This window comes from Monocercomonoides exilis, assembly GCF_001643675.1.
Source record: "Monocercomonoides exilis strain PA203 chromosome Unknown scaffold7-2047599, whole genome shotgun sequence".
NCBI classification, from domain to species: Eukaryota; Preaxostyla; order Oxymonadida; family Polymastigidae; genus Monocercomonoides; species Monocercomonoides exilis.
Genome location: NW_027150552.1, coordinates 1,979,526 through 1,992,581, shown reverse-complemented (window position 1 = coordinate 1,992,581; position 13,056 = coordinate 1,979,526). Strand labels below are relative to the sequence as shown.

At 34.7% G+C, this 13,056-nt stretch overlaps 5 protein-coding genes across 5 annotated transcripts; 2 read left to right on the top strand and 3 right to left on the bottom strand.

Moving 5' to 3' along the window:
• Nucleotides 1-293: 293 nt before the first annotated feature.
• Nucleotides 294-5,195, bottom strand: MONOS_17113 (uncharacterized protein). The gene has a single exon (XM_067870002.1). The coding sequence runs from the start codon at nt 5,155-5,157 to the stop codon at nt 1,342-1,344; it is 3,816 nt and encodes a 1,271-aa protein (XP_067733637.1). The 5' UTR covers nt 5,158-5,195; the 3' UTR covers nt 294-1,341.
• Nucleotides 5,196-5,346: 151 nt separating this feature from the next.
• On the top strand, nt 5,347-6,682 carry MONOS_17112 (uncharacterized protein). Its single transcript, XM_067870001.1, has 3 exons — nt 5,347-5,629; nt 5,691-6,012; nt 6,073-6,682. The coding sequence occupies exons 1-2, from the start codon at nt 5,551-5,553 to the stop codon at nt 5,993-5,995; spliced, it is 384 nt and encodes a 127-aa protein (XP_067733636.1). The 5' UTR covers nt 5,347-5,550; the 3' UTR covers nt 5,996-6,012; nt 6,073-6,682.
• A 75-nt stretch (nt 6,683-6,757) lies between these two features.
• MONOS_2040 (uncharacterized protein) lies at nt 6,758-7,450 on the bottom strand (the record flags this gene model as incomplete). Its single annotated transcript, XM_067871934.1, has 2 exons — nt 6,758-7,332; nt 7,447-7,450. 2 exons carry the CDS (start codon nt 7,448-7,450, stop codon nt 7,124-7,126), a joined length of 213 nt encoding a protein of 70 aa, XP_067733635.1. The 3' UTR covers nt 6,758-7,123.
• A 2,369-nt stretch (nt 7,451-9,819) lies between these two features.
• On the bottom strand, nt 9,820-11,539 carry MONOS_18569 (uncharacterized protein). The gene has a single exon (XM_067871600.1). It carries the CDS (start codon nt 11,520-11,522, stop codon nt 10,224-10,226), a length of 1,299 nt encoding a protein of 432 aa, XP_067733634.1. The 5' UTR covers nt 11,523-11,539; the 3' UTR covers nt 9,820-10,223.
• Nucleotides 11,540-11,675: 136 nt separating this feature from the next.
• MONOS_2039 (Rab4) lies at nt 11,676-12,840 on the top strand (the record flags this gene model as incomplete). Its single annotated transcript, XM_067871932.1, has 6 exons — nt 11,676-11,727; nt 11,804-11,908; nt 12,046-12,231; nt 12,312-12,374; nt 12,461-12,556; nt 12,683-12,840. The coding sequence occupies 6 exons, from the start codon at nt 11,676-11,678 to the stop codon at nt 12,838-12,840; spliced, it is 660 nt and encodes a 219-aa protein (XP_067733633.1).
• Between the last annotated feature and the right edge of the window lie 216 nt (nt 12,841-13,056).

Genomic DNA, 13,056 nt, shown 5'->3' with positions numbered 1-13,056 from the left:
CGATTTCGTAGAAAAGCGAAGAAGAGGAAAGAGGAATGAAGCAAACGTTGGATGAGCAATCAACAGGGTTCTTTGTTTGCAACAAGGAGAGCGAGGTGGGGAGCAGAGGGAAGCTCTGTTTCAACGAGAGCATCACTCAGAATCCATCTTGTCTTCCCTTCCTTCCTCCGCCTCATTTCAGCTGCTTTCTTGTTATTTTCTTTCTTTCTTTTTTTTTTTCCTGAAGAAGCTGCTTTTGCAGCATCAAACTTGTGGGATGAGCCCATCTTTGAAATAAAAAAATAAAAAAAAAGATTTGTTTTGTTTTTCATGTTTTTATTCTTGTTCATCGGCACACTTTCCTGTGCTCCAAACAAAGTGAGATGCAAAACAAAGCATCCAAGTCATTTCACTTTGACTGATGTGCCAGTCAAATAAATGAAAAATGAAAAAAAAAAGGGGAAATATATCCAATCCAGCAGAGGAAGGACTTTGCGGCTTTCCTGCTGAATGGAAAGCGCTTTCGCCTGAACAAGGCAAAAGCGAATAGCGAAAATCAAAAAAAACAACGGAATAAATTAACAAATGAACAAAAATATTAATTAAAATATTAATTAAAATATAAATTAAAATATAAATTAAAATATAAATTAAAATATAAATTAAAATATAAATTAAAATATAAATTAAAATATAAATTAAAATATAAATTAAAATATAAATTAAAATATAAATTAAAATATAAATTAAAATATAAATTAAAAAATTAATATAAACAACGACTAAACCAACTTGTAACTACAAAAATAAAATCATCATTGGAAAAGTCGAGTTAAATTGACCATCAAAATAGACAAATCAAAAAATACAATAAAACGTCTAATAATCTTTAACCATCACAAATATCAAATGTCAAAAGCCTTTCTCTCCTCTTCCCCTTCTTCTCCTCCACCCTCGAACTCATCCCAAGGCTTTTTTGTAAATAGTGAATGGTGAGTGATGAATGATGAGCGATGAATGGTGAATAGTGGAACAGTGAACAGTGAACAGTGAGTGATGAATGATAAGATACGTGAATAGTGTGCATATACAATTTAAACACATATATACATACGCATATGTATTTCATTTCACCGTCAGCAACAATATTGTGAATGGCTAATTATGCAAAATGCAAAATGCAAAATGCAAAAACACAAAAACACAAAAATGAAAAAATACAAAAACACAAAAATGAAAAAATACAAAAATGCAAAAAATACAAAAATGAAAATATCAATTAAAATTTAAGAATATTACTCCTCTCCTCCATTCTCCCTTTCTTCCCTTCTCCTCTTCTCCACTTCTCTGATGCCATCTCTCTTACACATTGTTACTCATCTCTTGTTCCTTGTCTTTACCAACACCATCCGAGTTGTACTTCGATCTTCTCTTCTTTACAACCACCATCACCACGATCACTATCACAACCACTGCTATAACAAACACAATCGGCACCACAACCGCCACAGCAATCACTCCTGCGTTTGCCTTCCGTTCATCTTTCTTCCCTGGTTCAGGCTCTGGCTCTGGATCCTTCTTCTCCTTCAGATACTTCTCATACACATCCTCTGGCTCAGCATTCTCATCTGCTGCTCCAACAACCCACCCTGCTTCCCTTTCGTCGTAGTTCTTTGCAAACTCAAATGCATTATCCTGCTTGCTGAACGCATCAAAATCTGCTGCCACAATGCACAACGATGCTCCTGAATTCCCTTTCCCGCTGTTCGTCCCGTCAATCTCCAGTTTGTTCTCTCCTGGAAGCTCAAGATTCCCACTCACATGCTTCATTTCAATATATATCGCACCCGACTTCCCGTTTTCTGCCTTGCACTCCTTGAATGTGCATGCCTTTTCCCTTCCCATCTTCACCTTCGAATTCTCCTCTCCCAACGCTATCTCCACCCCTGCCGTCTTTCCACTCTTCGACTTCACCTCTTCCATCTTCACCCCTTCAACAACCACAACTGTCCCTTTTATCTCTTCTGTCCCTTCATTCTTTTTGTTCTCTTTTCCTTCTCCTTTTATTCCATTCTTGATGCTCATCGCTGCACCTTCTTCCACTTCCACCTTCTTCACTTCCACATCCTCAATCACAACTTCCTTTGCTCCTTCAACCAAAAACGGAATTGCTTTGAACAAAACTGTTTTCTCATCATCAATACATTTAGCTCCTGTCATCTTCAGTGAGCCTGCACTCACTTTCACAAGATGGATTCCAACAATATCTCCTGTTGTAGGTCGTACAAAGTCACAGTTCAATATTGAAAGCGATGTTGACTCTGCATCAGCATGAATAAGCGCTAATCCATCTGCATTGGCTTTCAATTCACCTTCATCTTGCGTAATTGTTGCTGAGAAGTCAAAAATCAAATTCTTGAATGCCACCGTTTTCTCGCATGTAAATAAATCGTTTTCAGCTGTTACTGTGCAGTCAATTTTTGCTTTCTCGTTTGCTCCTTCTGCCTCTGTAATTCCCTCAATCGTGATTCCCGATGTTTTATCAAGTGTCATTGCTTCGGGTTTCAGAGCAGAGGTTTCGCCATCGCCATTGATGACTTTAATGGAAAGTCCACCTTCATTTGTGTCAGAAAGCAAATCATACGCTTCTTTCAAACTGCCAATCGGTGCTTCTTTTTTCACTCCTTCTCCTGCCCCTTCACTCTTCACAAATACTTCTTTCGGTTGATCAAAATATTTTAACGTGAAGTCAACATCTTTGCCCTCACTGTCATTAGCTGTTACAAACCATCGATTATCTTCAAGTGTGTAATCGGCTGCAAAGCTTTTCTTCATTTCATCTGCAATGTTTTTATGAAATTCAGTTTTCACATCCAGATACAATCCCGTTTTCCTGATTGAATTCGAAGTTGGATCGGCTTCTCCTGCCGTGCATTCAGTAAATGCCAAGTTGGTCCCTGTCGTTGGCCATTTCAATTTGGAAGCATCGCCAATTTCCGTCATCTTCAAATAGATTCCTCCCGATTTTCCATTTGCACACGTGCATTTAGTAAATGTTGTTGCACCTGTATTTCCAATCTCAAATGAACTTTCAGCATTTTCGCTCTCAACATAAAGTGCTCCACTTGTTGCTGTTTCATCACTTGAAGAGCATTCTGTAAATGTGCATCCATCAACTTTCACTGAAATAGCTGCTTCATCTTTTCCAACAATTTTCACCACAGCACTTGTGGTCGATGTAATCTTCTTTAAATTCAATGACTTCAATGAAACTGTTGCTGCTTCAACCAGAAATGGAATTACAGTAAACTTTGCGGTATTCGTTTCATCACTGCACTCAACTTCGTTCACAGTCAATGTTCCCGCGCTAACTTTCACAAGATGGATACCAACTGTTTCTTCATCTGCGTTTGAAAGCATCCCAAGTTTATCAGTTGGTGTTGGCCGAACAAATCTGCATTTCACAATGCTCAATTCTGCATCTTCACCGTCTGTAGCTATCAATGCAAATGGTCCTGTCACTTCTGGGCCATCATTCTTCGCTTGTTCTCCTTCCAATGTCGATGGGAAGTTGAAGACAAGACTCCTGAACTCAACTTTCTTCTTGCAAGTGAACAGATCTTTATTTGATTTTGCGTCACAATCAATCTCCACTTCTGTCTCAATCACTTCGGCTTCTCCATTTGCTTCGTCAGTTTTTTGAACACCCACAATCGTAAGCAATGATAATTTATCAAGTGTTATAGCTTCAGCTTTGTATGCAGCATCCGTTTTGATGATGTTGACTTTGAAGTTTTCTTCTCCAACACCCTCTCCAAACAATTTGTATGCTGAATCCAGTTTTTTCTTTGGTGTTGCATAGCTCAATCCATCTTTGTTATCATCGTCTTCTTTTGCACTTACATATGCGTCTGTAATCGGATCAAAATACACTTCTGTGAAATCAACTTCAGAGCTATCGTCGGTTCCTTTTGCAACAACAATGCCTTTATTTTCATTTTTCTTGTATCCAGATGCAAAACTTTTCTTCATTTCTTTTGCTATGTCTCTATGAATTTTTACTGGCACATTCAAATATAATGCTGTGTTCTTTTCAGTATTCGAAGTTGCATCTTCTTCTGAAACCTTGCACCCAGTGAATTCCAAGTTGGTTCCTGTTGTTGGCCACGATAATTGAGTTGCTTCTGTTATTGCAGTCATTTCCAGATATATTGCTCCTGATTTCCCCTTTGCACATGCGCAACCATCGAATTTTGTTTTTCCGTTATCTTCAACTGAAAATGTGCTTCCTGCATGTTTGCTCTTCACATGCAATGCTCCACTTGAAGTTGTTTCTGTAGCATCGTTTGAAACACATTCTGTAAATGTGCAGCTGTCCAATTTCACAGAAACAGCTGCTTCATCTTTTCCAACAATTTTCACAACGGGACTTTCTTTTGATGTGATCTTCTTTAAATTCAATGATTTCAATGAAACACTCGTTACTGCTCCTTCAATCAAAAATGGTGTTGCTGAAAAATTCACTTCTTTTTCCGAAGTGCACTCAACAGTATCTATCGTCAATGATCCTGCACTCACTTTCACAAGATGAATTCCAATGTCTCCCGCTTCTGGTCGTACAAAGTCGCAGTTAGATATTGTTAATGATTCTGATCCTGATCCTGCTTCATTTTCTGATCCTGATCCTTCTTCATTTTCTGCTCCTGCAACAGCGTGAATCAAAGCTGTTCCATCTGTATTTGCTTTCAATTCACCTTCAACTTGTGTAAATGTTGCTGGGAATTTGAATATCAAATATTTAAACGAAACTTCTTTCTCGCATGTAAATAAATCGCTTTCAGCTGTTACTGTGCAGTCAATTTCAACTTTCCCATTTGTTCCTTCTGCATCTGTAATACCTTCAATCGTGATTCCAGACGTTTTATCAAGTGTCATTGCTTCAGCTTTAAGAGCATTGTTTTCATCATTTGCTTTGATAACTTTTATTGTGAGCCCATCTTCACTTTCGTCAGTTAGCAAATCATACGCTCCTGATAAAGAATTCTTGGGTTTATCAAATGCAGTTCCATCTCCTTCCCCTTCACTCTTCACAAATACTATTGTTGCTGTTTTCTCTTCACAACTTGCTTGCAACAAAACAGAAAATGCAACAAATATCGCTGAAATAATTCCTGTCATCAAAACCGATTTATTGCTCTTTTAAAAAATAATATGATCAATTCACGCATACGACGTATTTTGAATGGAACACATTAAGGTTCAAAAATAATGGAATAATATGAACACTGTTTCAGTACGAAAATGCATCGAGGCATGCCAATACAGTGGCCGAAGGAGCAAAGGAAAAACTCGGAAAAATTATGTTCCATAAATAATTTTTTCCAGAAATGTTTTATCGTCTGGGGGACTGATGCTGCATGTGTGCAAGATGTTTTCGGGCAGGAATGCAAACGGAGTGTATTTTATTGCTGATTGGAAGAGGGAGATTTTTTTGAACATGCGATGCTCACATGGGAACAAACGGAAAATTGAAATTTTTATGTCATCTTTTTCGATGGATTATTGTGTGGAATGTTTTGGAATGTCGCTGCTTGCCTGTACCAGTGGAGCTTGAGGGATGTGTTGTTTCGTTCTCGGGAGCTTTCAGAAGGTGTGTTTTGAGTTGTTTGGGTTTGACATATTTTTTTTATTTGGATTATTTTATTTTTCAGAGGACGTTATTGAAATTTTTGTTTTTGCTTATATGGCCATTTTTGAGAGTGACAAAGCCCGGAGCAGAAGATGGTTGGAAGTGGCGGGCGGAATGGAAGAGAAGGGCTTGAATGGATTATTCTCAATTGTTTGTGGTGGTTCTGTGGCTGCTGCTGAAAGAGTTGCTGGTCGTTGGGAAAAATCCTTTTATAGTCCTGTTGCTGCAGGAGCATTTTTTTTTGCTGAGATGCTGAAAGGAATTATCTTGTTGAAGCTCGATTTGAGGCAGGTTTGGGAAGAAGATTGGCTTGAAAAAGCAGTTTGAAAGAAGAAGGAATCACTGTGTGAACTTTTTATTTTTTTTGAATTTTTGATTTTAAAATTTTTCTTTGTTTTTATCAGGATAATTGAAAAAGAAGTGGAATAAAGGAGGTTGCAGAAACCATAAAAAGCCTTCAAGAACTTAGGTATTTGGTACAGCTTGCTGACAGTCAGACACGAGAGAGTTGGAAGAGCAATCGATATGGGTGGAGTGGAAAGGGGAAAAGCGGAATGAATATCATGAATATTGAAAGCTTGTGGAATGCTTGGAGCTTCTTTTTCAATTGACAATTTTGATGAAGTTGAATTCAAGCAGTTTGCTGAGCGGATGGCTTGAGGGATGTTGAATGTTGTGGAGCTGCTTGGGGAAGCCAGATTGCATCACTCGTTTCGCAGGAAGCCAACCATTGTTGTGAAATGTCATTCGAATTGCAGCTTTTCGGGGTTGCGGTTCTTTTTTTAATTCAAATGAGATTGAAAGAATGCTTATTCTGTTTTGATGGCAGAACTTGCGGTAAGTTTTGAATTGAGAGAATTTTGTGTTTGAAGAAATTGGGCACGATGAACGCACAGCAATTGCGAAAGATGTTTTGAAGCATGACTTGTTGATTGAAAATGTGATGGTTTTTTGATTCTTTTGTTTTTTCACATCTCATTCAATTTAGAAGAATGCATGAAAAAAATAATAAAACAATTTACGAAAGCTGGTGATGGTATCTTCGTATCATTCTTCTTCCATCTTTTCGAATATCTTTCTTTTCAATTCTTTTCTTTTCTCTTCTTCCATGTTATTATCTCTTCTTTCTTTCAATCTTCTTGAAATATCCATAAAGAAATACAAACAATCCCAAACAATCCCATCTTCCAAAGTTGATTGTTTCATTTCTTCAGAACAAAGATCGACAATACCTTCCTTCAACAAGTCTTCAATTTTCACATTTCTATTTTCCGATGCTCTTCTCAATAAACAAATACAATGATTGTTTATTTCTTTGTAATTATCTCTTGAAGCTCGATATAACTTCACAATGCTGCTGATAAGTCCAGCAAGTTCTTCGTTCCACAATGTGGACCAGGTCAAGTAATTATCAACAATATCAATCCATCTCCAGATCACTATCACTTCTTTCGCTTATTTTCCTCTTTTTTCTTTTTTCTTCCAATCCACACTCTTTGACAGATCTTCCAATTCTCTGGTTGCTTCTCTCACAAAATGGAGCTTATTCACAACCTTTCCATTCAAGCCATAGTCAACCCAAAGTCGGAAAGTCAAAAACTCCCAAGTACACTGATAGGTGAGTCGTGAAAGATTGTGATGTTCCTGATGATAGCGTATAATTTCTACGATCATATTCAAATATAATTATTTCGATAAGTTATTCGATAGAAAATAAGAAAAAAAGAAAGAAGAAGAAGAAGAAAACTACATAATCTTGTAAAACGAAATAAAAATACCCATTCATAAGAGCCATCAATGTTTCTCGAAACAAGCAAAGCCATTTCAACTTCTTTTTGCGATTCTTCCTTTTCCTTTTTGTTCAATCCAACTTTCAAAAGGACAGGCACACAGATTGAAACAATATCTGTTGAAACAAGACCATTAGAGAGCAGCGAATAACATTCACAAAGATCAACCAAGAGCTTTTCATCTTTTTCATCCTTTTTCTTATTTTCATCAACAATCATCCTGACAATTCTAGGATATAATTGGGAATAGAAATGCATAAGTCTTAATTCGGCATAACTTCCGATCATGTCATCCTTTTTGATCAAACCCAAAATTAAATAATGAAATTATATGTTTTCTTATTTTTTCAATGAGCTTTGAAATAAAAATTTTTAGACAAACAAATTAAAGTTTGAAGAATTAAAATGTGTCGGATTCTTCCTAGCTGGAAGCTTTTTCTTTTTCATCTTCCGTTTTTTCTTAATTGTTAATACTGTGTCATTTGTATCATCTGTTCCAACAGATGAAATGCTGCTCGTTGATGTTTCAGTTTCAACTTCACTTTTTTCGTATCCTTTATCGTATGTTTTCTCATATCTCTCTGAATTATATTCAAAAACAATTTTAAAAAACTTCTGTATTGAAACTTTTTCTATTTTTTTGCAATATCAATGAAGCAATTAAATCTTCAATGTGACACAGGCTTGTTTAATTTGGCTGCAAATACCTTCTTTGCATACTCCAGACAGCTTCAATGGTATTTGTGTAACAGTTGTTATTTAATTATTTAATTCCTTGCAATGATCAAATGTTTCGTGCGCAAAACCAAACTCAGGCAACTTTGAGTAAGCTTTAGTACAATCTGAATATTTCATTGTCCCAGACTCAACAGGTTTTGTGATAATATTTAGCAGCGTTTTTTAATCCTTTTTTTCACTGGAATTATAAATGCTTTATTTTCCAAAGGATTTTTTTCATAGATTCCAAATATTCAAACCTGCTTTTGAAATCTGCACCTATGATTCTTCTTTTTCCGCAACAAACACTCATCCAATTCGACAACCTTTCCAACACCTCCTAATTTTTCTTTTTTTGAGTAGAATTCCAAATAACAAGCTTGTCGTTAAATTGCAAAAATTTCACCCCTGATTTTTTCGCCAAGACCTGCAAGAGATCTGGCCTGAAGCTGCTACAGGCCTAAGTGAAATAAAAAAATAGTTTGTAATATGAGTTCTATTTTTAGCTTTTGTGTGATTTTATGGAGTATTAATTATTATTGTATTATTGGATTTGAATTTTCTACAGTGATAGGAAAATCTACATGTTGAATATGTGTGATTATTTTTGAAATCATAACTTTTTTCGGTGTGTCGGTTTTCAAAGATTGTTAGTTTTATAAAAGAATATTTTTATTCAAAAGTGAAAAAGCATGATAATTGTTTTTAAATACAAATTGTCTATCGGAATCAACAACTAAAATGAATTCAAAAAGCCTTTTCACTTTTCAATGTTCATCTGATAATATTCAAGATCATTTTCAGAACCAAAATTTTTGTCTGAAATAATATGATTTCAAAAATAATCACCCATATGCATTAAAATACATATCTTCGTTGCACAGAAAGCATTTTTTAAAATTTGATATTATTTTGTTGTCGAATAACCAGTGAAAACTGCTATCACTGTAACTGAATATTTTTTCTGGATTTAAGGAGAATTGATTTCAGTGTGATTTATTTCAAGTTTCATAATTCTGAACAAATTAATGAAACAAAAAGATTCAATTTGAATTATTTCATTAAGTTTTTGAGACAGATCAAAAAGAATGTCATGATCGAAGGTTATGCATATTTATTATTATTTAAAAATTGTTTTCCGCTCCTTTACAACAATTTGAAAATGAATTTAACACATATTTAAGGATGAAAGAGGCAAAAAAACTAGAATTTGCTCATCCGATATAACGCGATTTTGCCTTATATTGCATTTTGGAACATAAGACGGAGGGAGGCGTTTTAGTGTATTTTTGGAAAAGGAAAGTGGATTGTCATTCCAGGAGATGGATATTTATTGATAAAAAAAGGAAGGAAAGAATGAATGAAGGAAGGAGGAAAAAAAATAAGAACTGCCTTTTCATGTTTTAACTAGTATAAATACAAATAAAATTTTCAAATGGGGCAAAATATTTCTCTTCAGGCATTTTCATTGAAAAGTTATGCACTTTTCATTGACTTTTTGAGATCAAAAAACACAATAAAAATGAGTTCATTTTTTGACATTCGTGAAATGTCACATTTCTTTTTGTTTTGATTTCGATGATGCCTGTTTCAGGATATGAAAATAAAATTTATTTAAAAAAATGAGAAAGCGAAATAAAGTTATTAGTGAAGCAATTTTTCAATGTGTTGTACAAAAAAAGTTTAAATTTTCATATTTTCCTCCAAATGAATAAGAATTATTAAGAAAATAGATTCAACATGCACAATCCAAATTTGCTTTTTAAAAATATAATTCTGAATGATTCATTTGCTTCGAATAATTAATAAAGCAGCATTCTTAGAAATGTTGACATAAATATGTGTTTGATAAAAAAAGTTTTAATATTTAAAGTAATTTTTAAATATGTAAAAAAACTCCATTGCATCCAATTTTAGAAAATTAAAACTAACAATTTTGCATTCATTTCCTACGTAAACAATCAAATTAACAACTATCCACAGACGATTCCTTTCTTTCAAAATTTATCAATTATTATTCTTTTGCATTATTTGGGTTCTTCTGCAAATCAATTTCTAAGTTGTGTCCTCTTCATTAATATGTCCCAAATCTTTTTTATGATTGCTCTTGAAAGTATAGAAAACGATGCAAACCATAGCGGGATGAAAATAGAAATTAGCTGTTGATGAGGGAGTGTAAGAACAAGGCAAATGTTGATATGAGAAACTGAAAGCCAGATTGTGCAGAAGAGTACAACGATCGATGTGATAAGTGTAAAAACCGGTTGCTTGAAATGTTCTTCATTTGGCATTTCATTCGCTTTCAAGGAGGAAGCATATGTAGCTGTTTGAGTTGAATGTTTCGCTGGCAAAAAATGAGTGTTCTTCCGATATAGCATCGATTGATAACGAAGGTTACCTGTATCCTTTTCTTTTTCATCCATCAATTTTGACCTTTTCCAAACAACAAGAACATTACCAAGAGCAATTGATACAATTACAGTATCTAAGCAAAACAAAGGAGAAAATACAACCCACCAAGAAGCTGTCCCGTTGTTGTCAATTTTTGACGAAAGCAACGCACAAAAAATCAAAGCAAGCAATACCAGAACCACAAAGAATAGTAAAGCCCCAAATGATCTTCGAGGAAAATTTGATTTTCTTTGCGAAGAACCAAAATGCAATCCAACAGCTTGAACAACATGCCATCCAACAATAAATACAATTAATAAAGCCAAAAATACAATAACTGGTGCGAGAACAGCAGAAACTTGTGTCAAGTTATCTTCTATTTTTTCTCTGAAGTCATGATATGGATCGTTTTCTCTATCGAATTGAACGTATAACCTATTGAACAGTAATAGCAATGTTAAGTGCACAGCAATAAAAATTAGAACCGACATCCCAGACACAATAATTTTAGCTCGAACATTCCAGAACAATTTGCTTGATCTTGTTTGTTCTCCTTTGGGAAGGTTATTGCCTATCCCAGTTGAACTAACAGTTTCGACATACGCAGGAGGAGGTTGATCTCCATCACGAACAAGAAAAGAAGACGAAATTAGCCAGAGAAAAGCTTGAATCCAAATTGGTACAAAAACAGCAGCGTAAGAAATGTTGCAAACAGTCAATCGAAGATACAAAAGCACTTCAAATACTGTGAGGCAAATCACAGTCACAATGAAAAACGGTATTAAACGATAAAGAACAAGATTAATCGGTATAAAATGTTGAGGTTTTCCAAATGGTGCAAAAAAAGAATCGATCAGTAAGAAAGAAGCCTCAGATGCAAGCTGAGCTAACTGCTCAAAAAAGGGTCTTTTTTCATTGTTCTGCTGATTGATTTCATCGATTTTTAGTTGTTTCATGCATTTATATGCGTTATAATGGGATAATAATTCTTGATAAATATTAATCAACAATAAATATAAGATTCGAAAAATGAACTGAACAAATTAATAGTTAAATGAATGATCGTGTGTTCCCTATTAAAATTTTTAGATTACAAAAAGTGACTTTCGATGGAAGGAGAATATGATATTGGCTTTAAATTTATAATTATTGGAGACGCAGGTTTTGTAATTTACGTTTTTTAATTCGATTTTATTATTTTTCCTTTTTTATTTTGCACGATTTAATGAAACAAAAGGAACTGGAAAATCTTGTCTTTTGAGACGTTTTATTGAAGACAAGTTTTACGATGATACAACACATACCGTAGGAGTGGAATTTGGAACAACAATTGTGGAATTGGGTGATAGAATGATAAAAATCCAAGTTAGCATTTTTTTTAAAAAATTGCTTTCTTTATATACACATACATATTCAAATACTCGTTTTTGTGTAGGGTTAAATTATTTTTCATTATTTAATAATTTTAATTAATTTTAGCGTGGGATACTGCTGGAAGTGAAAGGTTTCGAACATTGACACAGTCGTACTATCGCGATGCTGTTGGAGTAATTTTAGTCTATGACATCACAAACCGTGATTCATTCAATAGCATTACTCATTGGATAGCCGATGCTAGGCAAAGAGTTCATCCTCAAGCATGCTGTATTATTCTTGGAAATAAAGGTTTGCATTTACTGATTCTTCAATTTGAAAAAATTTTGAATTGAAATTTATGTTTTTCATTGATTTTCCTTAAATGACAGTTGACATGGAAGATGATCGAGATGTTCCTTTTTTGGAAGGAGCACGCTTCGCTCAAGAGAATGGTTTGTTTTTATCAAAAAAATATTTTTCTGGAAATCAAAATTTGTTTCTTGTTACAACTTTTTATTTTTTGATATTTCTTCTCAAGAAATACCTTTTCTAGAGACAAGCGCGCTAACGGGAGACAAAGTGGACGAGGCGTTTTTGAAATGCGCAAGATCTATTTTGACAAAAATTGAAGAAGGTTTGGAAATTTTGTATTTCGACTTACACTAAATGTGATTTTGGGGATAAATAACAAAAACAACTGAATTGGAAATTCAACTATTTGTTCCCAAATTTATGACTTTGTCTATTGTGATTGTTGAAGATGTTATTCGACCGGAGACATATGGAAGTGGAATATCTGTTCAGCCCTCTTTTCTGTCCGCACACGACATGGAAGAGCTGCCTCCTGATGACACTGTCCCGATAACCCTTCACGACCCAAAGCCATCGAGGAATGGCGGGCTGTGTGAAGGATGTTGAGAACGAAATTCAGGCGAGACAAACTTGAGCGATTCTTTTCTTTGACAACCAGAAAGCTCTGAGATAAGGAGCTTTCCTTCTCCTCCTCATTACACATGTCTTCACGTCACAGCTAAATTTTTTTGTTTCACTTCTTGTTTTGTATCTTTTGTGTTTTCCTTATTTGTTCATTATGTCTTTTGAAAGCATTTTTTTTCGAAATTGCTAATTTATATT